General features: G+C 41.4%; 1 protein-coding gene and 1 pseudogene across 3 annotated transcripts in view; one reads left to right on the top strand and one right to left on the bottom strand.

Moving 5' to 3' along the window:
* The window catches only part of NKTR (natural killer cell triggering receptor), a 53,511-nt gene extending 45,622 nt beyond the window's left edge, over positions 1 to 7,889 (bottom strand). For all 3 annotated transcript variants that reach the window (XM_028106995.2, XM_028106994.2, XM_088026521.1), the window contains exons 1-2: positions 7,808 to 7,889; positions 7,542 to 7,622 (exon numbers count right to left, since the gene is read on the bottom strand). In XM_028106995.2, the coding sequence (XP_027962796.1) occupies positions 7,542 to 7,599 (58 nt within the window). In that variant the 5' untranslated portion in view covers positions 7,600 to 7,622; positions 7,808 to 7,889. The remainder of the gene's footprint in view (positions 1 to 7,541; positions 7,623 to 7,807) is intronic.
* A 5,331-nt stretch (positions 7,890 to 13,220) lies between these two features.
* Positions 13,221 to 15,358, top strand: LOC114212238 (Y-box-binding protein 1-like; annotated as a pseudogene).
* The last annotated feature ends 792 nt before the right edge of the window (positions 15,359 to 16,150 follow it).

Below are 16,150 nucleotides of genomic sequence, written 5' to 3' on the forward strand. Positions count from 1 at the left end.
TATCTCTCATCACCCAGGGGCTTTATAATTAGCAACATAAATGTTAGAAATGGGTTTTTACTGGTAAATTAGTGATGTTCAGAATTAGTGATATACAGATAGAATAAAAATATTTGGAGATACTCCATACCCTTGTATTAACAGGACAAATGAATCTGGAGGGTCACCCATCAAGAGTAGAACCTGAGGCTGGGTCCACCAAAAAAGGCCCCAGTCTAGCAACATGTTTAGAGTATTCTGGTGCTTGACAAACATTTGCATGACAATTTTCAAGAGCAGGAATCTTTCACATAAAAAGTGCTTGGAGCACTGAAAAAAAAAAACAGAACTGGGACTTCATCAAGCTTACAGAACTGGTTCTTATATGTGGGCATACTTGCTTACTAATGTCTATATATGGCAAAATGTGACTTTTGGTGTACCCTGGTAGCAAGGTTCTGATAAAGGCAATCTATGGCCCTCACCTAACTTATTGGTGACTCCCCTCTATGTACTTAAAAAACCTCTAATGGACATTCTTGACTAACCCGGCTTAAATCAGTTTACTGGAAGATTATCTAAAACCTGGTTCCTTGGGCTCCCAATTTCTTAGTACAAGGATCTGAATAAGGCAAGGAAAAAGCAAGCTTCTGAGGCACCAAAAGAGGGAAAAACAAGATTACTATTTCATGCCCACCCTGGGAGGTTCTAACAACACTAGAGAACATTTAACCAGAGAAGGGTGAGTCTTAGAAAAATGAAGTTGTCAATGAGGATTTCATATATATATGTACTTCCAAACTGGGTATCACATTTCATACAAAAAGCGAATGCCTTCAGAAAACACGAACTTATTTGTAAAGACAATGAAAAATGACTGGCTAATTTCTGCCAGCTAACATCTTTAGAAATTTATAAGGAATTCTAGGTTCAATCAAAATGGAGTAAATATACTTCACCCTATCTTTTTCACTGAACGCAACTAAGAAACCTTGGTCAGAAAGCATGGAACAATTATCTAAGGACTGAAAAATAAATGGAAGCAGGCAGACTGGGGAAGTAACACACAAAAAGCCCACTGAATTCATAATGAATTTTGTTTTCCTACCTTATCTCATGGCTCAGAATCAAAAGCAATCTGAAACCCAGAATTGCACTCTGGGTACAGAAAGAGCTCTGAGGAAAGCACTGTATTTCTAGGGACCCCTACAGATGACAGTGAATGAGGGAAATCTCATTTTCTTTCTGTTCTTTCCATTCTCTCCCATTCTAGCTCCTAGGCAATTCCACAGGGATGGTGGCAAGAACAGTGGTGACCAGGCAAGCACATAAAACTTCAAGGCAGGCAAAGAATCTTTCTGACTAGAGCAACTGTGCTCCCAAGAGCATAGGAAGAATCCCTGCTGCTTCTTTTACTCTCAATTCTCTTGCCACTTAGCTTCAGAGACTGACACAGTTATAAGAAGGACATGGCAGAGTAAGGACACTAAAACCCTGGCTTTCTGGCAAGATGAACAAAAAAGGGAGTTCCTAAGGGCCGGAATATATTGGGGAAATCTCAAAGAAAAGGGAGCTCCCACAAAAAAACAATCCCATGGAGTATGAACTCCAGGGCTTATCCATGCATTATGCATGTGTGGATCTGACTCTATAAACAGCAGAAGGTGGTTGCCGGCTGAACCTAACCAGGCTGTCTGCCTGCTACAACATCATTGTCACCATCATCAACAACAGTGAACATTCTCCACAGAATTTTAAACTAGACCCAGGGTCATGTAACATAATATACAAAATGCCCAGGATACAATTCAACATTTATCAACTTTTAAAGAACCACAAGAATCTCATATTCCTTAAGGGAAAAGACAAAAACAGCAACTCTATGATAATACAGATGCTGGAAATGTGTTAGACAAAGACTTTAAAGGTTTTATTTATTTATTTGAGAGAGAGCATGAGAGAGAGAACAACAGCGTGGTGAGGGACAGAGGGAGAAGCAGACTCCCCACTGAGCAGGGAGCCCAATGGAGGGCTCGATCCTGGGACTCCGGGATCATGACCTGGGTTTAAGGCAGACGCTTAACTGACTGAGCCACCCAGGTGCTTTAAAGACTTTAAGGCAGCTATTACAACCATACTACATTAAGTACAAATACTCTTAAAATGAATGGAAAAACAAAATCTCAAGCAAAACCACAAGGAAATTTTTTTTTTTAATTTTATTTATTTGACAGAGAGAGAGAGAGAGAGAGAGTGCGTGTGCAAGCAGGGGGAGCAGGAGGCAGAGGGAGAGGGATGTGGGACCTGATGCAGGGCTCAATCCCAGGACCCTGGGATCATGACCCAAGCCGAAGGCAGATGCTTAACCAACTGAGCCACCCAGGCACCCCCCCACAAAGAAATTTTATTATTTTTCAAAGATTTTATTTATTTGACAGAGAGAGTGACAGCAAGAGAGGGAACACAAGCAGGGGGAGTGGGAGAGGGAGAAGCAGGCTTCCCGCTGAGCAGGGAGCCTGATGCGGGACTCAATCCCAGGATCCTGGGATCATGACCTGAGCCAAAGGCAGACGATTAACGACTGAGCCCCCAGGCGCCCCCACAAAGAAATTTTAAAACAAAAAATGGTCAAAATCAAAAATTCACTAGGTGGGCTCAACAATACAATGAAGATGACAGAGGAAAAAGTTAGTGAACTTGAAGACCAATTAATAGAAATTATCCAATCTGAAAAATAGAGAGGGAAAAAAGACTGAAAAAAAAAATTGAACAAAGCCTTAGACTTGTGAGGTAACATCAAAAGATCTGATATTTGCGTCATCAAAGTCCTGTATTGTGAGGAAAAAGTGTGCTGTACAGAAAACATATTTGGAGAAACAGTAGCTGAAAATGTCTTAAATTTGGCAAAAGACAAAGATTCAAGACCAGTAAACCCCAAAGAGAATAAAAAGAAATTCACACCGAGACACATTCCAATAAAACTGCTGAAATCTAAAGACAAAGTAAAAATCTCAAAAGCAGTCAGATGAGAACAACACATTACATATGGGGCAACAAGAATTTGACTACAGATTTCTTATCAGAAATCAAATTGACCAGAAGGCAGTGGAACATTTTCCAAGTGCTAAAAGAAAGTAATTGTCAACCCAGAATTCTATAACTAGTAAAAATATCTTTCAAGAATAAACGCAAAGTTGGGGTGCCTGGGTGGCTCAGTCAGTTAAGCATCTGACTCTTGATCTCAGCTCAGGTCTTGATCTCAGGGTGGTGAGTTCAAGACCCTCACTGGGCTCCATGCTGGGCGTGGAGCCTACTTTAAAAAAAAAAAAAAACAGAAGCAGAAGAAAGTCAAAGTAAAATTCTCAGGTAAAAAAAAACCAAAAACCAAAAACCCAATGAAGAGAATTTGTTTCCAGAAGATCTGCTTTAAAAGAAATGCTTTAAGCAAATTCTTCAGGTGGAAGGGAAATGATACCAGAGGGAACCTGAGACTTCAGGAATGAATAAACAGCAACAGAAATGTAAACATATGAGTAAATAACAAGAGTATTTTCTTCTCCTCTTAAGCTAGTATGTGTGATGTTTGAAAGCAAAGGCTTTCGATGTTTGTAGATGTAATATATATGACCAATACAACATAAGGTTGTAAAGGGATATTATATGGTGGGATGGTTTCAACATTTCACCTGAAGTGGTAAAATATTAATTCTAAGTACACCGTGAAAAGCCAAGTATATATGCTGTAATCTCGAGAGTAACCACTAAAAAAACTATAGAGATCATCAAAAAAATCAATAGAAAAATTTAAAATACTAAAAAATATTCAAATAATCCAAAATGCAAGAAAACAGAGAAAGCAAAAACAAATATTAGACAAATCCAAACAAACAATAATTGCATTAAGTGTAAATAGCCTAAGTATACTGAGTAAAAGACAGATAATGAGAATGGGTAAAAAAACAAGATCCATCTATTTACTGTCTATAAGAAACCCACTTTATTTATTTAAGGTTTTTCTGGGTGGGGGGGGGGAAGGGGCGGGGCAGAAGGAGAGGGAGAGAGAGAATCCCAAGCAGGCTCCACACCAATGCAGAGCCCCACATGGAGCTTGATTTCACAATCCCGAGGTCATGACCAGAGCTGAAATCAAGTGGACACTCAACCGACTGAGCCACCCAGGCACCCCAGATTTTATTTTCAAGTAATCTCTATACCCAATGTGGGGCTTGAACTCACAACCCCAAGATCAAGAGCCTCATGCTACACTGACTGAGCCAGCCAGGCGCCCCAAGAAACCCACTTCAAATATAAGTTAAAAGTAAAAGGATAGAAAATGACATGCCACATAAACACTAACAAAAAAAATGAAGTAGCAGTATTCATATCAGACAAAGTAGGCTTCAAAGCAAGGAAAATTACCAGAAATAACAAGGGTCATTACATAATGATAAAAGGGTCAATTCATTAGGAAGACATAACAATCTTAAACGTGTATGCATCCACCTAACAAAAGAGCCTCAAAGTAAATGAAGCAAAAACTAATAGAACTGAAAGAAGAAACAAATCCACAATTATCAAAAGAGACTTCTATACTCCTCTATTGGTAAACAAGAGAACAAGGAGACAAAAAAATCAGCCAGGATATAGAAGAACTGAACAACACTATTAGCCAAATGACTCAAATTGACATTTATAGAACACTCCACACAAAAACAGCAGAATATACATTCTTTTAAAGTGCACATGGGAAATTCACTAAAACAGAACATATCAAACCCTAATTTATTCCTAATAAATTTAGAAGAACTGAGATGATACAAGGTATGTTCTCTGACCATAAATGGAATTTAAAGCAGAAAACATTAACAGAAAAACAACTGAAAAATATCCAAGTACTTAGAAATTAAAACACTTCTCAGTAATTCATGAGCCAAAGACTAAGCCTCAAGGGAAATTAGAAAATATTTTGAACTGAAAGAAAATAAGCAATATGTCAAAATTGATGGGGTCCTGCATATAGAAGGAAATTTATAGCATTAAATCCTTGTATTGGAAAAGAAGGGTCTCAAGTCAACAATCCAAATTTCCACTTAAAGAAACTAGAAAATGAGCAAAGTAAGTCAAAGCAAACAGAAAAGATACGTCACTAAAACTGGAAGAAAATAGGGAAAAAAATCAAAACCAAAATTCAGTTTTTTGAAATGATAATAAATATGATAGTGATAAACCTCTAACCAAACAGACCAAGGAAAAAAGACAAAGGGCACAGATTATCAACATCAGGAATGAAAGGGAGCTATCACTACAAATCCCACAGATAAACTCACTCAAGAAGAAATAACATGAACAGTTCTGCAACTATTAAAGAAATGAAAATCTTAGTTAAAAACCTTCTGAAAAAAAATTCCTAAGGTACAGTCCTGGAATTATTTCAAATAGGAACCATTTTATTGGATTCACAGAGGAAAAACTCTCTATATAGAGACTCTTCGTCTTCTAATACACTTACATTTTGTAATTCAAAAGCCTAGGTAACTTAGTATAAAACAAAGAAATTCCATTGATAGTAATAGAAATGAATACATACTGTGTTGTACTCAATTCAATTTTTGTCAGTATTTCTTGATCTCTCATTAATGTGGTCATTATGGCCACTCCTAAAGGATCTTTTGATACTACTTTGTATTTACGTTTATTATTAACAATACAAGAAGTCAAGACTATCACTTGGCTAAGTACTCAATGACATACTTACTAATGGTTAAATCCTACAAAGCGGGGTACCTCACTTCAAAGAGTTGAAGTGATCCTTAAAAGCTGTGTAAAAATCAAGTACCTACTATTTAGATAATATAATGAAAAGTTCTAGAAATATTATATATGAGATTGAACCATATGAAATTGCCAATTATCAGCTGGTTTAACCCAGAACAGTATAAGCATTCCTTGTATGAGTCAGTGTTTTAAAAAGTGCTAGTCACTTCTATTGGAATGGCATTATAATGAATTACCTTGAATGTTGGGGACTGAAGTTCGTTCAACATTTAACAAACATATTCTGGAGATTTTTCATAACAAAGGTTATTTGCAAATCTTGGATATGAACATGTACTAGGAAAGGAGTACTTTACATGGCTATAGAACCTTTGTTTTCCTTTTCATGAGTCTGCTATTTTTTTTTTGACAGTGGGAAATAGCTTTATTTTTTATTATGTTCAATTTGCGTTTTTAATTCTTAAACATAAGCCCTGTTATCTGAAGCATGGATTCACTATAGAGTAAGGATTAAGAGCCATCAAGTTTCAAAATATTAGAAACAGAGAATGCAACAATATTTCTAAGATCACAACATTCCTTTGCTCAAAACCCTTCAATATCTCATCTCACGGTGTCAAAAGTCCTTACTATGGTCTATAGCATTTCCTGCTAGTCTCATCCCTCCTCTGCTCCACCCTGGGCTTCTGGCAGTTCTTCAAACACCAGAGTACACTCCCTCTTCAGCGCCTTTATACTAACTTCCTTGGCCAGGAATGCTCCTCAAAAGATACCCACGATGGCTTACCTCCTCATCTCCTTCAGATGTCTGCCTTAACTGTCATCTCAAAACAGCCTTTTCTGATCCACATATTAAAACAGTACCCCCTACTACAAGCCACTGTATTTTTTTCCTTGTTTATGGTCTGCCTTCCCCTAATAGAATACCAACTACAAGGAAGAGAGTCCTTTGTTTTATTCATTGCTATATCCCCAGAGTCTACTGTTCAAACAGTAGCAGGCTCTCAATAAGAATCTGCTGAACAAGATGCTGCACAAAGACTGCATATATGTTTCCAACTAAAACTTCTGACACAGATACAAAAAAAAAAAAAATAAAGGCTAAGAAAACAGTTCGGAACCCGGCCGGCTCTGCTACTTAGAATGAAACAACTACCCTTTGGAAGGAAGTATTTTCAGTAATATATACTAACGAATGGCTGGATTCCCTAAAGACGAAGCATTAACACCAAATGCACGCGTCCTGCAAGTCTCTGTTGGTACAGAATACTTTCCTTTATCACACAAGATTTTCACTAAGTCATTTCCCCATGAACCAAGAAATTCTGGGTAAAGATACTTAGGGAAAAATAGAAGTGGGAGTTAACCTACTGATATACAAGAATTAGGAAATACAGAACATACGAATCCAAACCTCACAGCAGAGAAAAATACCAGAAAAAGGAATTGGAGAGTTTGCCCCCTTACAGACACTAAGAGAGAAAAAGTCCGAGACAGATTGCACCCCTTTCCTCGGCGCCAGGGATGGTACGAACACTCAGTCCGGGGGTGCAAGGCGTGAGTATCCCCGCAAGGGGCTTCGGAGGGCGAGGCCCGGACTCTGAGTGGGATGGGAGTGGTGGATGCCGTTCACTCTCCTCTCCCAACGATTTTCGCTCAGGAGCAAAGCTAGTGCTGACTGAGCCTGCCCGCTCCCAAAAAGGCTTGGGGGAGGGTTGATGAGGGTAGACCCCTCCCCTTCCCCAAGGATTGTCCAGGCCCCCGCAGGAGCCCAGTCTCCCGCTCACCCGGCTCCCGGTTGATCTCGATGTCGAAGTGGCACTGCGGCCGGTCCTGTGCCCCCATCGCGACCGAGGCGGCGACAAGAGCTAGGAGAAAGGGGGAGGAAAGCGGTCAGGGCGGGAGCTAGGGAGGGGGCTGGGGCGGAGCCCGCTCCACGGTCGCCTCGCGCGGGCCTGTCGCGACACCACGGGAGGCCAAGCCGGGGTTCCCTCCAGCCCCGGGCCTCCCGACTCCCAAGTAGCGCGCACACACATGCGGGCGAGCTCTTTACCTGGTTGGCCTCCAGCCTGAGCAGCTCTCCGTGAGCGGAGGAGAATATGCTGCCACGGCGGCGGCGGCCGGAGCCCAACGCCACTAACCGACCACCACCCCCTCCCCCGGGCCGGCCTCCCTGTGCCACGCTAAACCCCGCGAGAGTCGGCACAAATACCGCGAGAGCACAGGCTCGAAGGGGGTGTTTAACCGAAGGGTGCGCGCGCACGTGGGCGTGTCCGACGCTCCTATACCTGAGCTAGTCTTTTTTGCCCCGCCCCTTCCGCCTCCCCCCCCCCCCCCCGCCTTAGAGTCAGTCCGCCCAATCTGGGAACCCTGATCACGCTTGCACTCTCAGTTTCCTCTCGTTTTCCCTTAAGATCCGTGAGTGCCCGCGCGTTTTCCGGCATCGCGATGCTTCCGTGTTGTCTACGCCTCGGAGTAAGCTGCAAGATCTGAAGTCGAGGTTTAGTGAATGGACGCATCGTTTGGCCTGTTTTCCTTTTCTCAAGGCGTAGTTAAGACACTCTCCTCCTGTTAGACTGTTTCACTTCAAAGGCCTTAGGTGTGCGTCCGTTCCATCTTTGGCATCAGCGTCGCAGGGATAGTCTTTGTTCATGGCCATTCATCTTTTGCGAAGAGTCAGTTGAAGACCTTTGCCCATGTTTTATTCGTGTTCGTCTTATTATTGAATGCGGGAGTTCCGAGTACAAATGTTTTGTTAAACAGGTGATATATGTATGTTCTAAATACAAATCTTTTGTTATATATAATTCCGAGTATTTTCTCCTGAGCTGGGTCGTTTCATTATTTTGATGGTGGTTTGTGCAAAGCAGTTTTTAATTTTAGTGAAGTTACTTGATCAGTTTTCTCGTACGGTTTGTGCTTTTTCTGTGCTAAGAAATCTCTGCTTACCCCAAACTCCGGAAGATTTTCTCCTGTGTTTTCCTCTAGAACTTTTACGTGTAAGTCTAAGATATATTGGAATTTTTCATTGTGGTGTCAGGTAGAGGTTGCGGTTCGTTTTGGTTTTTGGTTTTCCCCCCTATGGAAACAGAGGAGTTTCACCGCCATTTGTTAAAAAAAAACTTGCCTTTGTCAGTTGAATTACCTTGGCTTTGTGTGGTTCTGTTTCTGAGCTCTAAATTTTGTTAACTGTTCTGTGTATCTTTATGCTAGGGCTACACTGTTTTGTTTTTTGTTTTTAAGTTATTTTCTTAAAACTAAAATACACACTTTTTAATTATTTTATTATCAAAATTATCATTTAACTCTTTTTAAGTGTACAGTTCAGAGGCAGTAAGTACATTTCACATTGTTGTGCAGTCATCACCACCATATAGCCGCTGAACATTTTTCATCTTGGAAAACATTTTTCATCTATCCATTAAACAGTAACTCTGCATTCTTTCTACCCAGCCTCAGGCAACCACTCTACTTTTTTTTTTTTTTTTTTAGTTTATTGTGGGAAGAACACTTAATGTGAGATCTATCCTCTTAACAGATTTTTTAAAAGATTTTATTTATTTATTTGAGAGCGAGCAAGTGAGTGGGGGGAGGAGTAGATAGAGAGGGACAAGCAGACTCCTCGCTGAGCGGGGAGCCTGCAGGGGGCTGGGGGCTGGATCCCACAACCCCAAGATCTTGACCTTAGCCAAAATCAAGAGTTGGACACTCAACCCACTGAGCCACCCAGCCCCGCCCCTTAACAGATTTTCAAGTGTACAATATGGTATTGTTATCAATAGGCACAATGTTGTAGAGCAGATTTCTAGGATTTATTCATCTTACATAGGTGAAATTTTATAACCATTGATAGCAACTACTTTCACCCTTTTCCCATCCCCTGGCAAACACTTTTATTCTTTGCTTCTATAAGTTCAACTGTTTTAGTTACCACATATTAAATGGAATCATGCAATATGTGTCCTTCAGTGACTGACTTGTTTCACTTAGCATAATGTTCTCAAGTTTCATCGATGTTCTCACATATTGCAGGATTTCCTTCCTTTTTTAAGGCTAAATAATACTCCATTGTATGAATATACCATAATTTCTTTATCCATTCATCAGCAGATGGACACTTGGGTTGCTTCCATCATTTGGCTATTGTGAATAATGCTGCTGTGAAGATGAGTGTACAAATATCTCTTTGAGATCCTGCTTTCAATTCCTTTGGGCATATACCCAGAAGTGGAATTGCTAGGTCATAAGCTAATTCTGTTTTAAATTTCTGGGTGTTTTTTTTCTTAAGATTTTATTTTTTTGAGAATGAGAGAGAGAGAGAGAACACAGGAGCAGGGGCAGAGGGAGAGGGAGTTGGAGAAGTGGAGTCCGCTGCTGAGCAGGGAGCCTGCCTTGGGGCTTGATCCGAGGACCCTGAGATCATGACCTGAGCCAAAGGCAGGCGCTTACTGAGGCACCCAGGTGCCCCAAGCTAATTCTGTTTTTATGGGGAACTGCCGTTCTGTTTTCCATAGTGACTGCACTATTGTACATTTCCATCAGCATTGCACAAGGCTTTCAGTTTCTCAACATCCTCACCAACACTTGTTTTTTTCTGTTGTTCTTGTTTTTTTTAATAATTGCCATCCTAATGAGTGCGAGGTAGCACACTGTTTTGATTACTGTAGCTTTATAGTAAATTTAAAAATCAAGGTCACTTAGGTAGTTTCTAATCTGTTTTTGCACCTGTGCCACCTTGTGAAGTGCAGAGACCTGCACTGTCATGGAAGTGCTATCCCTGTTGGAGGTTGCCAGTTCTACCTCTCTAAAAGTACAGTATCTCTATCAGAGCAACAATCTCCTGGGTTTCACATTTGTAACCTAGGCTGAATTGAGAAGCTAGTGGTCCTGGGTCTGATTTTGCTTACACTGTTACAGCTAACCATTTATAGGTTTGGAAAAGATGAAATGTACATGCCTATTCAGAGATGAAATGGGTTGGTAAAGCTAACTTTCATACAAAGACTTGTGAAAGGAAAAGAAGGGGAGCATTGCCCAGGGAAGTGATTTGTAATTACTGTGCTTTGGGCAGCTGGCTTCAGTGTAAGTTGGCTTTAGGGCTCTGGAATGAAATGCTTAATTTGGGGAGTATTTAAAATACTTTAAATCTCCCGAAATTCGTTCTTATCTTGACACTCCCCTAAAGTTTCTTTCCTGCCACTGATTATATGATGTGGGGCAAATCACTTTGATCCTGGAATTCAGTTTCTTTGTCTGCAAAATAAGCAGGACAAAATACCTTCTAAGTTCCCTCCTTGCTCAAAATTCTTTTATTCTGTCCTGTGAGTTGAAATTGTATTTCAGATGATTTGAGGATAAGGTATGCTATTTGGTCTGTGGTTAAGGTGAAGAAACTACTGGGACAAGGCAGGCCTAGAGCTAACATCCACCAAAAGGATTGATACCTCCTCCCTCATCATCAAGAGTAGTAGAAAATTAATATCCAAGCAGTTTACAAACTCAGGCTTAATTTGGAGAACCTTAGTAGTAGGAATTTTCAGGTAATGATTTAGAGTGGGATTATACCAGCAGTCGGCACTTCAATGGATAGGGCTCTGGCAAAACTAATCAGGAATGGTAGTGGGGAAATTTAGATGAAACATAATTTTTTAGAAAATAGAAATTACCAAAATTGACTCAAAGAAATGGAAGGCCTGAATAAACTAGCAACCATTGAAGAAATTGAATTAGTAATCCCTAATCTTCCAAACAACTGCGAAGGACATTTTGCCATAACCAGATGGGAAATTTGATAATGGTCTAAATATTAGGTGAAATCAAGGAAATATACTTAATTTTGTTAGATATCTAATGAAGATAAAGATAATGAAATTTTGGTTATGCAAGAAAATGTTCTTAGTTTTTTAGTGAAGTGAAACAAATGTGGCAAAATCTTGATAATTGTTATATCTAGCTGAGAGGTATTGGGGATTTTTGAGCTGTGTTCTCTATTTTTATATTTCTTTGAAATTACTCTTAATAAAACCAGTAAGAACAAACATAGTCTTTCCAAAAACACAAGTTCCACATTGTTTCATAGGCACATTTTACCAGACCCTTAAGGATCAATAATCATTTCTCAATCAAAATATTTTAGAAAATGGAAAAAGACAGCTACCTAACTTACCTTGTGATACCAATACCGAACAAAGATAGGGCAAGAAAGTTAGAGACCAATCTCATTATAAACATGGATTTAAAAATCCAAATAAAATATTAGGAAATGGAGTTTAGCAGCATTTAAATTCCAAAATGTCCATGACCTAGTTGGCTTTAATTCAGGAATACAAGGATGGTTCGACATCAGAGAATCTATTTCTATAGTTCACCATATTAACAGATTAAAGAAAAGGCATATGATTATCCCAATATATGGTGTATTGGTTATCTATGTGTTGCCTCTCAGCTCCTTCAATATATCTTCTGTAATACACAGTTTAACCTCAAGCAGGGATCTGTACCAAATTAACTTTTACATTTGTACAACTTAGGGAGAAGACAAAAAAGGTAAACAAAAGGAGAGAAAAGGAATCCAATGAGAAGATACCTATGCACACAGTTCTACCTTATTTGCTTACACCATTTTTTAAATAAAAGGATATCCTATATCTTAAATGGGAAATTGTAGAAAAGAATAGGTCCAAGACTGCTATCTTTAGAAAGACCTGCTTAAAACGTTGGCCTGTGGGTGGAATCTGGGAACCTGTGTGGTAATCAATTTCCTACACTTATAGAAAACTTCAGTTAAACGATTAGAGTGCTTCACTCTGCCTAAACTATTTGAGCAAACAATATGGTTTATACTGAATACCTGCTTTCCTTCTGGGAATCTGGAAACTTGGTATGTACTAGGCAGAGGATGCATACATATGTGACCATTCCCCAGTAAAAACTCTGGGCACTGAGTCTCTAATGAACTTCCCTGGTAGACATTTCTCACATGCTATGATTCATCCTGGAGGAATTAAGCTCGTTCTGTGTGACTCCATTGGGAGGGGGAAGCTTGAACCTGGTTTCCTCTGGGCTTTACCCTATATGCCTTTTCCCTTTGCCGATTTGCTTCGTGTTCTTTGCTATTATAAATCATAGCTGTGAGTACAATTAAATGCTGAGTCCTGTGAATCCTAGCTAATCATCAAACCTGCAGGTAATCTTAGGACCTACAACACAGCAACAAAAATTACCAGAATTTGATAAAATCAGTATTGAAAATCTGAAGACACATTTTTTTTAAAGATTTATTTATTTGAGAGAGAGAGAAAGAGAGAGAGAGCACAAGAGGGAAGAGGGTCAAAGGGAGAAGCAGACTCCCTGCTGAGCAAGGAGCCCGATGTGGGACTCGATCCCGGGACTCCAGGATCATGACCTGAGCCGAAGGCAGTCGCTTAACCAACTGAGCCACCCAGGCGCCCTGAAAACACGTTTTTTTTAAATCCTAGATTTCCCTTTTTTGTGGAAAACAAGGAGTAGACTATTTCATTTTACAGAAAAATATGTATTTTGATAGAATAACATTCTCATGATTAGTCAAGAACAGATGGGCTTTCTCCATGAGGGTGAGGGGAAATGGCCATAGCAGCTCCAAGCATCCATCCTTATACCCTGGAAGTCTGAGGGGAAAGCACTTTTCCTGCCAGCACCAGCGAGAAAAATCCCAGGGAGAGAGCTGATTGACGATGAGGTTCATATGCCCATCAGTCTTGAGGGCCACAGTAGTGGGCAGATATACCGTGACTGATCAGCTTAGAGGGGGGCCAGTAACCAGGAAAAGCATGGGGATATGGCAGCACAGAGGTGTCCCCTGAGGCAATGGCTGCCAACTAAGAAGTCTAAGAAGTCGAGTTCGATCGAGAGCTGAGAGCGGACCCCAGAGAGCCCTGAGCAGCTCTGCCACCGCCGTTGGCCTAGTTGCGGTCACGCCCCAGCTGAGCCGCAGCTGCGGGGCCAGCCGCAGTCACCATCACTGCAACCATGAGCAACAAGGCCGAGACCCAGCAGCTGCCCAACGCCTCGGCCCTCAGCGCTGCCTACACCGATCCCGGCCCCACCGGCAGCATAGGGAGCGGCGGCCCCGGGCGGCCTCCCATCCGCGGCGCCCGCCCGCCGTCAGGGACAAGGTGGTGATCTCAGTGAAGGTTTCAGGAACAGTAAAATGGTTCAATGTAAGAAACATATAAGGTTTCATTAACAGGAATGCCACCCAGGAAGATGTATTTGTACACCAGACTGCCATAAACAATAACCCCAGGGTGCCTGGGTGGCTCAGTTGGTTGAGCATCCACCTTGGGCTCAGGTCATGGTCCCAGGGTCCTGGGATCGAGTCCCACGTTAAGCTCTCTGCTCATCGGGGAGCCTGCTTCTCCTTCTCCCTCTGCCTGCCTCTCTGCCTACTTGTTCTCTCTCTCTCTCCCCCACTCTGTCAAATAAATAAATAAATAAAATATTTAAAAAAGAGTAACCCCAGGAAGTACCTGCCCCAGGAAGATGGAGAGACTGTGGAGTTTGATGATGTTGAAGGAGCAAAGGGTGCTGAGCCAGCAAATGTGACAGGCCCTGGTGGAGTTCCAGTGCAAGGCAGTAAATATGCAGCAGACTGGAACCATTATAGATGCTATCCACGTGGCATAGGTCCTGCACGCAATTCCCAGCAGAATTACCAGAATAGTGAGAGTGGGGAAAAGAACGAGGGATAGGAAAAGGCTCCTGAAGGCCAGGCCCAACAGCACTGGCGCTCCCGCGGGCGGCGCTTCCCACCTTACTACATGCAGAGACCCTATGGGCATCGACCACAATATTCCAACCCTCCTGTGCAGGGAGAAGTGATGGAAAGTGCTGACAACCAGGGTGCAGGAGAACAAGGTAGACCAGTGAGACAGAATAGGTATCGGGGTTATAGACCATGATTCTGCAGGGATCCTCCTCGACAGAGACAGCCTAGAGAGGATGGCAATGCAGAAGATAAGGAAAATCAAGGAGATGAGACCCAAGGACAGCAGCCACCCACCGTTGGTACCACTGCAACTTCAATTACCGATGCAGACACTCAGAAAACCCTAAACCACAAGATGGCAAAGAGACAAAAGCAGCAGATCCATCAGCTGAGAATTCATCCGCTCCTGAGGCTGAGCAAATGCCTGCTTACCATCTCTACCATCATCTAGTTTAATCATCCAACACGAAGAAATGAAGATGAAATTCCAGCAATAAGAAATGAACAAAAGATTGGAGCTAAAGACCTAAAGTGCTTGCTTTTTGCCCATTGACCAGATAAATAGAACTATCTGCAGCATGGGTTGTTTTTTTTTTCTTATGTAGTTGCATTTTAATGAGAATAGACAGGCAATGATGTAATACATAAGGTAGTAAATTATGTGATTATGACTACTGTTGCAAAAAGAGAAAAAAGGAAAAAAGAAAAGGGTGAGGGTTCTAGAATATTAGGGGGGAGTTACCTTTTTCTCTTTAAATTTTTGTTATGTTAATCACCATACATTACATCATTAGGTTTTTTTTTTAAACTTTTTATTTATTTATTCATGACAGACAGAGAGAGAGAGAGAGAGGCAGAGGGAGAAGCAGGCTCCCAAGGAGCAGGGAGCCCGATGCGGGACTCGATCCCAGGACCCTGGGATCATGACCTGAGCCGAAGGCAGACGCTTACCCATCTGAGCCACCCAGGCGCCCACATCATTAGTTTTTGATGTAGTGTTCCATGATTCATTGTTTGTGCATAATATCCAGTGCTCCACGCAGAACGTGCCCTCTTTAATACCCATCACCAGGCTAAACCATCCCCCCACCCCCCTCCCCTCTAGAACCCTCAGTTTGTTTTTCAGAGTCCATCATCTCTCATGGTTCGTCTCCCCCTCCGATTTCCCCCCTTCATTCTTCCCCTCCTGCTATCTTCTTTTTTTTTTTCTTAACATATATTGCATTATTTGTTTCAGAGGTACAGATCTGTGATTCAATGGTATTGCACAATTCACAGCGCTCACCATAGCACATACCCTCCCCAATGTCTATCACCCAGCCACCCCCTCCCTCCCACCCCCCACCACTCCAGCAACCCTCAGTTTCTTTCCTGAGATTAAGAATTCCTCATATCAGTGAGGTCATATGATACATGTCTTTCTCTGATTGACCTATTTCACTCAGCATAACACCTTCCAGTTCCATCCATGTTGTTGCAAATGGCAAGATCTCATTCCTTTTGATGGCTGCGTAATATTCCATTGTGTATATATACCACATCTTCTTTATCCATTCATCTGTCGATGGACATCTTGGCTCTTTCCACAGTTTGGCAGCATGGGGTTTTTATTAGTTTTACCTAAAGACGTCTCTTTTTGGTAATGCC

Source organism: Eumetopias jubatus, unplaced genomic scaffold (genome assembly GCF_037043125.1).
Source record: "Eumetopias jubatus isolate StellerSeaLion01/CBP00866 unplaced genomic scaffold, mEumJub1_p1.0 scaffold_1, whole genome shotgun sequence".
Classification (NCBI taxonomy): Eukaryota; Metazoa; Chordata; class Mammalia; order Carnivora; family Otariidae; genus Eumetopias; species Eumetopias jubatus.